Consider the following 12253-nt stretch of genomic DNA (forward strand, 5'->3'; position numbering starts at 1 on the left):
CGTGATACTCTTGATTGCGTTTCAGCGCTTTTTCCAGCGAATGAACCCGTCTCTTTCATTCATCACCGTCCACAGCAGACGTCACACGAAGGACAAATGAAGGAAAGCTGTATGTAGCCAACAAGCAGTGTGCCAAAAGAGGTTTTTAAAAAAAGAAAAGAAAGATGCAATCTAGGAGGGTCCAATAACACACGTACACAGAAGTCATGCAAATCCCCGATGTAAAACTGAGAGGAAATGTCATTCTGTCATCAAATGCCACATAAATCTGTAAACAGGAATGCCGAGGTGTAATTAATCACTGAATGTCAAATGGTGTCATATTTAATCCACACTACTGTAAACGGTCGTCAGAGCAGCAGGAACTGTCATGTGAAGTGACATTATGAAATCAAATGTCACCGGAGAAGAAAATGCAATCAGAACAGACTCTTTAGAAAAGGTGAAAATTTCTATATTGAAATAAAAATGATGAAATTACATTGAATTAATGTGTAAAAATAGATTTGTGAGAACTGTTTACCTGGATGTCTATGAGAGCTTTGTCAAGATATGACTGAAGTATATGAGACATAAACAGTTTCCCAGTTTTACTTTGAAGTGAGCCAAAGGGTGCAATTCAATTTATTCTGGATTGACATATTGGGCCATGTGTGTCACATCTGCACTGACATATGATGGAAAACACAAGATGAGTAATTTGTCTTTCAGGTCACACACACAAAATACTCAAAGGAAATATTTTATCTTCAAACATGAACCGAGACCAACTTCACCATCGACATATAACGCCATACAAGAGGTGTTAATTTAAAAATATGGCGTCTCTTTTGAAACTTTTGGATCTTAGTCTGGTACTGAAGCAAAAAGAAAAAGCATGAAAGAGTCAAGCAACAACTATAGCTGCTACGCAACTGTGCATGAATGATTTCATGCGTGTGTTTATTAATAATTGCCCGCATTAAACATCTGCGTGGCGAGAATTACCGTTCAAAAATGCTGAATAGCAGCCACGCCAATGATCCCTGCACGGGACAGCAGCAGAAAACTTGATAAAGACATTATCCTCGCCCTGCCAGTTATTTAAACTATTGTACACACACAAATACACACTTAAAAACAACCATTAAATATGAACATTTCGCCTAATTCAGAGAAGAGAGAGTACAGTACCTGCTGTTGTCTTCACGCAGGCGGCTGGACGTGAATGAGTTTGTGATGCTGAGTACAGTGGTGATGAATGGATGCTGCGCTGCCTGGCAACCACACGACCAATTAAATGAATGGAAGATATTTTCATATGCACAACTCACTCTAATGTGTTTAATTAAACACTTAATGCTTGGCTTTACTAATTCTGTCCATAATTCAGCATCATTTTAAAATAACTATCTTCACCTATTATTACATTAAAATGTGATGTGCACAGCGTAAGAGGGTTAAATAAGAGATCGACACATAATTATCGAGGTTTTATTTGTTCATTATTTATTGTAGTTGTGCGGTGATAGCTCAGTATTGTTCAGCATTTCCATAACACTTTGCTTCAGGCAGTTATCTGTCTATCCTGTACCACATGTTTAATTAAAAGCACCTCTCTGGGCAGCAGCTAAATCTATAGCACCCTCTAGTGAATTCATCGGGGAAGTGGGTCACCATGTGGAGCAGGGATGCTTTGCACTGTGACGGAGGGGGGTGGGGGGGGTTGTGCAGCATCTTATTAGCTAAAATGAAACCCTTCTATAAGACAGAAATCCTCAGGCGTCGTCAAGTGTTTGCCAGACCTGAAATTTAAAATCCTAACAGTCACTGAAGAGAGCTCAGCGCTCATCTTATGTGAGACATCTCCTCCATGTAGGGCGTCTTCATGCAGCCCGTGCAAAGCTGGTCCATCCACAGAGGTGCCTCGTGCTGCAGAGGTGTGCGGCGTGGGTAAAACGTGTAGTTGAGGTCATAATTCAAAAGACAGCTGAGGGAGGCCATGTAGACGTCTGAGAAACGACACAGACGTCTGGAGAAGTAGGTCGGGTTGTGGCAGGTTCGGAAGATGCTGCCGAACTGAGGGTTGAACAAGTTCTTCGTCATCACCCTGCAACATGAAAGGTTAGGGCGTAAGTTAATGCAAATTTAAAGTATGCATGAGTTCATTTTGTAAGTGGAGGAAGGAGTTTTCAGTTTTAAGTGAGGACTCAATATTTCGCTGAAATGTCTTTAAGTGATTTAAAGCAAAGAAAAAGGGAGTGGAAGTGAAAAAATATTACATCAGTTAAAAGGAGATCACACAAAATAACCTAAATGTGTGTGATTTGGTTAAAGAGAGTTCAGAAAGTAGTTTGCGTGAATTCTGAAGTTTCAGAAAAAGCAATATTAGACTATCTTGGCAAAATTGTTGAATGTCAAATAACATAATCCTTATCCCACAGGCATCCAGGAATTGTGCAAAACTAAGCCAGTAAAGTAAGGAGGGTGAGGGGCACCTCTTTTCAAGCTTTGTCTGAGGAGAGGCCCACCACCTCTGACCTTGAAAACCCCCAATCCAAAGCAAGTGTTCATTGTGTAGACAGAATGGCCCCTGTCTGTGTTTTGTATGCTCTTTAAACATTCTTAAAACCTCAAGTACAAGGACCTCAGAACTGTGTTTACATCCAGTGCTTTAATAAATGTTCTGGTGGTTCAGAAAATTGAGCGAAGGACTGAGATAATTACACTCACCTGAGTTCTTCTCTCTCGTTCTGCCATTCCTGAAAAACCAGTTTGGACTCTGAATCCCGGTGTGTCTAGAACAATAAAGACAAATTAAAGTGTTTGTTTGTTTGTATTCTTCTGTTCTGAACCAGCAATAATAAAAATGGCTTTTGCTGCATTTTTCCTCCTTAGTCACTCAGTTACGTTCCCCGTTCACATGACAACTAGGTTATATTGACACAAGTGGTTTGGTGACTGGGCAGTTTTTTAGCATCCTGTTGTGTCAGCATGTCATCATACCCGGTTAAGAACCAGCGTCAGAAAGCTGGAGACAAGTGCTGGTGCAGATTATGGTTTGTAATTACTTGATTTGGCAATTTGCGGTTTTCCAAGGCAACTGCTCGCTAAGAAATGTCAACATCTGTACGTTTTAACTCTTAACCCATTTGGACTGGAGCCAGTTAAGACTGAGACATTTTAAGGCGTGTCAGTTATTTGTTGAGTCCCTGTGTAAAAACAAGTGAAAGCTCCATACAATCCTGGGATTAACTCACCTGCAGTCGCTCCATCAGGCCGGTCAAAGCTTGTAGCCAGGTGAGGTTCAGAGCATACCGGTTCGTGCATGCCACTTTGGTTTCCTGCTCCAGCTCAGGTACTATGGCTGCTGTACGCCATCCGTGTCTCAACATCAGGTCCTACGGCAACAAGTAAAAAATGTGTCACACATAAGCCTGTGCAATGATAGATTGTAGTATCCTGTAAGACCGATCGAGGATTAACTTTATCCATCCATCTATTTATTTATCTTTATCTATTAAGAGAAGCAGTAGAAAACAACAGCAGGACTGTATCCATGGCTAAATATTTGGTTTGTGAGGAGGAGTACATAACCACTAAGCCCCCTGAGAGCACATATTTACTGATCATTACATGTGTCTAAGCAGAAACACTAAATATACTCAGCAGGAACATGTTTCAACAGCAGGCTCTGTTTTTGCCTAATCTGGATGGCCTCATTTTATGAGTGAATCAGTGGCTTCCCGGATGATCTGAGACATCTTTAAGAAGCAGTCAGCTGGAGGTGCTTCTTGTTTATTTAAAATAGTATTTAACAGTGCTTATCTGTAATGTTTTTAACTGTTTATGTGTCTGTATACCTCCTACATACTAGCCCCCCCCAGGCCACCACTCATATAATATATATTCAGATTTGTGTAATACGTAAAGACAGTACACATCTGGCAGTGGATGACTGCGTATGTCTGTGTTTAACAGGGTCTTCACCATAAGCCGTGCATATTGGTGAATTTTAGTGACCACTGTTTGTAACTATTTAATTTGAGCAATCCTGAAAAATTACTATGTAGAAATAATTCTTAAGAAATAAAAGAAACGTTAAATGCATCTTCCTCAGAATGTCAGTTAGTCATTTGTGGATCCTTAACATGGTGATTCATCAGTGTAACAGTGTAATAATGATTTAATACTTACAGCCAAGTCACTGTAAAGATGATCTCCAAAGTAAAGCACCTTCGAACCTCGCCAGCCTGTCAGTCTGAGGAAGTCGAACAAATTCCCCTGAAAAATAAAAGAAAACCACGAACCACAGGTCATTTTCTTTCCATGACACAGGGAACACAGCAAGTAAAAACAGGTAACATTTACAACATGTAGCAGCAACACACGTATTAAATAGAGAGCGAGAGAAAGGAGCTGAATGATTAGTGAACCAGCAGTGGCTCACAGGGCACTGCTTTCTTTCAGACACTAGCTCAAAGCAACACAGACCTGTTTGTAGATCTGCCCTTTGTCCAAACTATTTATCTTTTCCCATCGAAGATCTCCATTACCATCCAACCGTCTGAAAGGCCTGTGAGGGTAATGACATTCAAGGACATTTAAGGACCTTTCTCTCCAAAACAAGTGAATGTATCGAGTCAATGTGCTTGTTCAACTCTACTAATTTTTAAAATCAGTTCCGTTCGCCGCTTTCTCCATAACTTTTACTCACTTGATACAATCGGTGAAGAAGTGTGGTTTGTCTGCTTGCACGATGACAACATCGAAGAAGTCTCTCCAGTTTTTTCCAACCATGTGCGTCATTCCTTTATCCCTGAGAAACAGATTGCAACACAACAGTTAACCCTCAGTCATGAGTCAGAGCAGACTCACAACAGGCAACCGCGGGCAACAGACCGGTGACACTTACACAAAGCTGAAGGGGCTGTTGGTGATGAGGAAGAGTTTCTTTCCTTGGCTGACCAACCGATGCAAAACGGCATCCGTCTCTTCTCCTCTGAGAATGAACTTATCTGCGGAGAGGAGGAGAGCTCAGTAGTGCAAAGTGGGACTGTGATGTTATTTTATGTGGAACCATGTGTTGGTTTTCTCCAGAAGGAAGAGGAGGATTACTAACCGAGATCTTCCATGACCCATTTGTACATGTAGCCTTTGAGGTGAACCATGCCAATTGCTTCCTGAGGATTAAACAAGAGTTACATAAATAGGGGACAGATCTTTTTCCAATAATTTCATTACTCTTCTTCTGATCTAGAATAAGAAACAGCTGAGAGATAGCATCAAATTAGAGAAACAAGGGGCCCTTTATAAAAATGCTTAAACCCTTTATAGTTTGGATGCTTTTTTAACAAAGCACATATCAGTCTAACAAAGTGGACCAGCTGTGATACTTTGTAACTAGAAACCCCAGCCACCCAGGACCAAGAGGAAAAGCAATGATTGTTCTTTGTTCTACCCATGAAAAGTCCAGTGCAAACTTTTAATGAGCTCAGCAGATCCTTTCAGCTTCCAGCTGAAGAATCACAGTACGTGAAAACAGTCAACCACAACAGATCAGTGTGCTTCTCAGTGTGAGCCACAGGGTGAGGCCGCGATTTAAAAATAGGGTTTAACACCCAATACCGTGAGATTCAGGAGGCAAACTCACCGAGACGTCCTTGAACAGGTGAACTGGATCATATTCAATGTCGTTGGTAATGAAAAAATCATTTGCAGCTGCCAAGAGAGTCATCTCCGGGATGGAGAAGATGTCCATGAACTGCTTCACTTTCGGTCCCTGCGAGAGAAAAATACATTTTAATGCTGGATATTTACTTCGGCTTGTTTACGAGGGGTGCGGTTAATGTTGGTGAAGTCATGAGAATTAACATTATTGTACCTCTGTGGTCTTTTAGATCATATTTGGAACCATTTTCACTACAATCACTACCGACTAAGAGGCTACCCTGAAAACAGAGCTATGTTCCCAGATGAGATTAGACCCACAGCAAAACTATTTCGGATATGACTGTTTCAAGGAGAATTAGAAGGTGGAGAGACATATTTCCTGTTACAGGAAAGCACTTAAAAGACTTGATAGACCAAAAACTATTTGAGCCCAATTCCAAAACACAAGGGTCAAGATTGCTCCTAATTAGCAACTTGGTGGGATTTACGTTTTTGACTGTCAGACTCAATAAAGATCTCTTCTTTTCGTGGCTGATGGAGTACATCTTCAACTCATTGTTTGTTGGGCACAGAGTCTTTGTGGTTAGTTTTTGTGGACTGGAGTGGTGCTCTCCAGTTGAGTCACGATGACAATGGAACAAATGCGATTACAAATTTCAGCATTGGGACTTACGTAATAGCAAAGAGCCACGCACTTGAAATATCTGAGGGCGGTCACAGATTTAGTCCTGAACTACATCCATGTTTGAGAGTGGGTGGGTGAGATTATGACAAATGTTGTTGTGCCCACAAAGTTAAGAACAGCTTTGCCATCTGTGCCAAACCAAACATGTTTCACCGAGGCGAAACAAAGTGCAGTAACTGTAATAAATGTCAGGCATCTCTCTGCGCCAAACCGTTTAAAATCATAACAAACATTCAAAGCCGACTGAGTGAAAGTAGCTGTAATTGTATTTACGTATTTATGTTACTATACAACACAAGAATCCTCCTCACCTTTCCATAGAAGCCACTATCCTGCTGCAGGGGGACATGAAAAGTCCCCCCGTAGAGCTCAATGACCTCCTCGTCTGGCACTGGGCTCAGTCCCCTAGGAACATCAAATATAAAAACAAATTCAATATTATCAGAGAACACAAATAGATGAGTTTAACTTCAGCAGCAGAGATTTAGATAAAGAGAATTGCATATATTGATCAAAAACAGCAATTAAAATGATTGTTCGCTATACTGCATTTCAGTGTTGCCTTTAAATGTGCTACTAATATTTTGTAAGATATACTCAGCAGAGCATAAAGGTCTTACCGATACACTGTTCCAGGTTCAATGTAATGAAATGCATCTATCTTCATCAGAAGGCCCTGCAGGCGGGAAAAAAAGAGTGACACTTGTAATTATCTATACAGGGACACTTCCATTCCTTCAACGGGACATTTGTGAATTTAAATAGTTTACCTTTTGGATGTCATAGTGAAGACCCCGGGCAGTAAAGTTGGGAATATAATCATATTTGCTGATGCCTTCAGGGTACTGTCAAGCATGAGGGTGGAAAAATATATATATATATAAATGAACCTGAAAAGTATTTGTGATGTAAATATGATTCATGCGGCTGCTGTAAAGTAAAACACACCTTAAAGTGTTCGATCAGGAAGGTCCTCGCTGTGTTGTAGATCATCGTGTTGAGCGCATCCGAGTACAGAGCCAGCGTGTAGTCGTAGTCAAAGCCGTAGATGTCCACTTCGGCCAAGTTGACCTCATTGTTAGCGTAGATGGTGTTGGAGTTGAGGGAGTTACAGGCACCGGGTGGAATCAGGTCTGAGAGCAGATGGAGAAACGCTCGTTTTAAAATCAAGACGAGTCAAGATCAAATCACACAGACGTCAATGACTAAGCAGCGAGATAACAGAACAAAAGTAGCTGTATTTATTTGAGAGGCCAGTATTAGGTAATTCAGTGTCCAATTTATGTTTTACTGTAGAAACAAATCCGACACGTTTTCCCTTTATTTTGAAAGCTGCTGATCATGCACTTCTGCAGAAAGGAGAGAAGTAGTTCCACTGCTGTTTTTAATCTAGTGAGGCTGGCAAGCACAGCGGATGTTGCGTAATATGTACTTCTTTTCTTCGATCGACTTTGCTGAACATTTTGTACAGCCGTTAGAAAATCAAGACCATTTAAATTTTATGTAATTAACCATTTGTTGGGAAGCATAACATTCATTACCTCTTGGGGTGAAGTTTGTTTACGTTATCGGTTTTATCAGGTTGGCCAGGCTTTTATTTTGATAAGTACAGACCAGTCATGCAGCTAACACGTGGACACAGATTAAACAAACTGTTTGCAGTCTGTCCCTGCCTCTAATAGCCTGACTGGAATATGAGCACATGGTTGTGTCACTGTCGGTCTACAGGGGAAAGTGGGCCATGGCCTCCTCTGTCCTGGGACAGTTCAATAAGGGCTGCAGACATGCATGTATCAACCCTGAGGACAGTTTCCCACCAATCAGTCTATAACTGGAAATACTTCCATGTCTATACTGAGTCACATTACACGATGAGATCTGCCGAGAGTGCATGGCCTGCTTTAAAGCTTTAAATATTAAAAAAACATCCATGTTTTGTTACTACAGAAACTACATATATGCATATTACAGAATAAAAGTCCTTTTTTCCACACAGCAGAAAAACAATAGGCCAAGTATTTAGTGGTGGACTGCAGCAAAGTATGTGTATGCAAACTCCAAAATAAACAATCAAGCTCCACCATGACAAGCTGCAACCAATCCCTCCACGGCTGCTAAATTAAAAAGTTTGCATGTAAATGCATCATGCATTAGCAAGCAATGCAATTAAATAATTATCATATAACATATGAGCATGTAACTTGTGGTGTTTTGTCATTAACGAACATTAAGGGTGTTTTTAACGGGAATGCATGAGAACGAATTAACCCGATCTTCTTCTTGACTTGTTATTGTTACAGTCGCTGTGCAATACACTTGGCTTGGAAAAGATGTGTGAGCCTGGGAAGTTGTCCAGGAGTAAATGTGAAAAATATATTGCAGTAAGTATAACATGAATTGAAACTACTCCATGCATGAAAAAAAAAGGAAAGCTCTGTGTTATGTAAGAACAGTTAAATTAAACCTTAAATTTACTCTGAATACAAAATGTATGGTCTGTCCTACCCACAACATACATACAAAGACTTTTGTCATTATTAGCCAAAGATAACATACAAGACTGATGACTATACTGTGTGAATATGTGTGTGACTATAATGTATGTAAGATTTTTAAGACCAAATGCAGGAGAACAAAGAAATCCAATCTCCTTCTTCTTGACTTGTTATTGTGCAGGGAGAGTGCAGATATCTGGTGTGCAGGGACTGAAGCAAGAAAAGATGTGTGAGCCTGGGAAGTTTTGCAGCGGTAGATACAAGTAAAGAAAAGGTAAAAAGGGGCGAAAAGTATGATATAAGTTTAAACTGTTCTGTGCATGAAATCAGGCATGATGCCAGAGAACTTAAAGCTCTGTGTTATGTAAGAAAAGATAATTGAACTCTTAAGTTTCCTGTGAATTGTAGATAAGCCACAAACAACGAATCTGTCACTATCAGCCAAAGATACATGCTGACTATATTACACTGTGTTTAAATAACATATGGACATGTAACATGTTCAAAAAGAAGAAAATTCAGGACAACAAATAAGTCCAATCTACTTGTTGACTTGTTATTATTACAGTTATTGTACAAGCAGGCATCAGTGCAAGGAAAGATTTGTGAGCCTGGAAAGTCAACCAGGGTCAAAGTTGTATTAAATTAATATGAATTGCTCTATGCATTAATTCAGGCATGATGCCAGAGAACTTAAAGTCCTGTGTTATTTACGAACAGATAAATTAACCCTTGTAGTAGTGTTTTCCATTAGGGTTATTTTTAATATCAAATAGAGTTCTTCTTCTTCTTGTTGTTGCTGACTTGTTCTTGTTACAGTTATCGTACAGACACAGTTAGCTGGTATGCAGGGACTGATGCAAGGAAAGATATGTGGAGCCTGGAGAGTCACCTGGTGTTAAATGTATTGAATTGAGTAGGACGTGACTTTAAACTGCTCCGTCCCTCCAGAATCTGAAGCTCTGTGTCACGTCAGAAAAGATAACTCAACTCTTTGCTTTCCTGTGTAACTTAGATAAGACAAAATAACAACTTTTTCACCATTACCCAAAGATATTTACCCAGTATATTATACTTCATTTAAAAAAAAACACATGAACATGCAACCTGTGTGTTTTTTTGTCTTTTTTTAAAGACAAATAAGTCTGATGTACTTCTTGCTGACTTGTTATTGTATCCTTATGCAGGCACTGATGCTCGACCGAAGATGTGCGAGCCTTGAAAGTCATGCAGGGTTAATGAATTAAGTAGAATATGAATTTAAACTGCTCCACGCCTCCAGAAATTAAAGCTTTTAATTGCCTGTGAGATGCAAATGTTGGTCTGCCACAACTAAAAACTTTAGATACACAAGATATCTGCTCATATCCTTATTTATGTAACACATGTAATATACAGGCTGGTGTTCTTTGTTGGCAGGAAATGTGTGAGAACAAACTGTCTTCTTGTTGTTTGTTTGTTTTTGTTCCAGTTTGTCCATCATTATCTTTTTTTTAATAAAAACAAACAGCATTATAGTGCCATCTGTCTGAACTGGCTACTTAAGAGGATAAACACTGGGTGGACAAAATGTCTCCACTGACTGGCTGACAACATAAACATCACACCCCTGGTGACGTGGACGGGGTCTGGAGCTCTGGGGGGAGACACAAAAGGAGGGAGACCCTCTCCCTCTCTTTTCCTCTGCTTACCGTGAACCAGCCGTTTCGTGTCATTGTAACGGGACCACAGATAGGACCTCTGGTCCACTGGCGCTTTGGTGGAGGTGAACAACCGTCTCCTCGCACCGGTAACACCGGGAGCTCCCGCCGGCTCCTTGGCTCGCTTCTTCTCCCCAGGCTGACTTCTGTGAGGAGGCTCGCCGGACGACTGCACGTCGTCGCCGGGCCTGTCCGAGCATGAGCCGCAACTTTGCTCTGTTGTGTTTCCTCCTCCTGCTGACTCCCTGCATGTGCTGGAAAGTCTGTTCACCGTGTTTGCTCGCAGCACAGCAGGAGGAGCATGAGGAGGAGGAGTGCTGCTTCCTCTCGTCCACAGCGTGCGACTCAGAGCTGTCCCCACTGTCTTCAGAGACATTTTGTTGACCAGCTGCACACACACACACACACACACTCCTGGTAATACTGCTGCCTCTGCAGCCTGGCACATGAAAACATACCCTCTGCCTCGAAACACATGGCCACGCCTCTTTGATTGACAGGGGCGGGACTATGACTCCTTGCAGCCAATCAGCTGTCGTGGCCACGCCTCTTTGATTGACAGAGGCGGGGGCTATGACTTCTTGCAGCCAATCAGCTGTCTGTTTCTATGCTCGTGACACCATAACAAAGAGCTATTCACAGGCGAGACTTTTAGTTTAAAATGCACGGTACAAAAAAAAAAAAAAAAAGCAGCAACACGGTGTAAACACACTGCGTTACCATTGAAAGTGCATTGAAAATGTCAATTAAAGTAAAAGTAAGCAATGCAATGCATTTAAAGCATCCAAAAAAACAGAAGAAATCACCCCTGTTAGTGTTTTATTGTTTCTGTAGATGCATGCAAAAGATATTTTTATTGAAATCTTTTTTATATGCATACATTCACAAACAAAACACACAAAGGAACAGGCATACCTGGTACGGTAAAATAATAATAATAATAATAAAACAATTGCATTGAGTTCACCTTCGTTTACATCTTAAAAAATCAAAATAAAACACAATCAAATGCTGCATGAGGTCCCAAACAGTCAACATCATAGAAGTAGACAAAATAGTAAAGCAAAGTTACATACTGACATACTAGTTAAACATTTGAATCTATTTGATTTAATGTCACTTCAATGCTTTGGCATTTGGCGCTGTCGTCATCTCAAAGTTTAAAGATGTCCTGTGGTTTTGGGAGAGGCAACGCACGTAGGCAACGTGTCTACGTGAGAGGCTCAGGGAGCTGCAGCTTCCCCACACATTCCCATCCCATCCAAACACACGCATGCAGGTCAGGTTAGTTGCAGGTTGCAGGTTAATCTGTGATTCAATTGCACGTATGCTTGTCTCAACATCTGTAAAGCTCTGTAATGAACCGATGGTGAGTTGTGCCGGATGTGTCCCCCCACCCACTGTCTCTCTGCGACTCCTGCAAAATGATAAACAGTTCAATGAATGTTTGTTTAAGTTATGAGGAAGTCAGCTGACAGTCAAGGGAGCTGCAGACATGCATGTACCATCCTCCACTTTGAAACTTTTCCCGCAGTCACTGTGAAGTGTTCATTCTTTCCATTAGTTACATGTCAAAAAGTTAGATTTATTTATAGATCTCATGCCTTGCTGCTGTCGAAGATACTTTATATATAAATATTAGAGAATAAAAGTGCATTTATTACACAGTAAAATGAGAAATATGCCATGTATAGTAAGTATATTTATGCAAAACAACTTTT

At 40.7% G+C, this 12253-nt stretch overlaps 1 protein-coding gene across 1 annotated transcript; it reads right to left on the reverse strand.

The window, feature by feature from the left end:
* Positions 1 to 1459: 1459 nt before the first annotated feature.
* On the reverse strand, positions 1460 to 11009 carry nt5dc2 (5'-nucleotidase domain containing 2). Its single transcript, XM_019274170.2, has 14 exons — positions 10524 to 11009; positions 7286 to 7470; positions 7108 to 7182; positions 6958 to 7013; positions 6649 to 6742; positions 5633 to 5761; positions 5102 to 5162; positions 4895 to 4997; positions 4697 to 4798; positions 4474 to 4555; positions 4177 to 4263; positions 3240 to 3380; positions 2713 to 2777; positions 1460 to 2089 (listed from the first exon to the last, which is right to left on the reverse strand). The coding sequence occupies exons 1-14, from the start codon at positions 10978 to 10980 to the stop codon at positions 1828 to 1830; spliced, it is 1899 nt and encodes a 632-aa protein (XP_019129715.1). The 5' UTR covers positions 10981 to 11009; the 3' UTR covers positions 1460 to 1827.
* Between the last annotated feature and the right edge of the window lie 1244 nt (positions 11010 to 12253).

The sequence above is a fragment of the Larimichthys crocea genome, chromosome XV (genome assembly GCF_000972845.2).
Source record: "Larimichthys crocea isolate SSNF chromosome XV, L_crocea_2.0, whole genome shotgun sequence".
Lineage (NCBI taxonomy): Eukaryota > Metazoa > Chordata > Actinopteri > Sciaenidae > Larimichthys > Larimichthys crocea.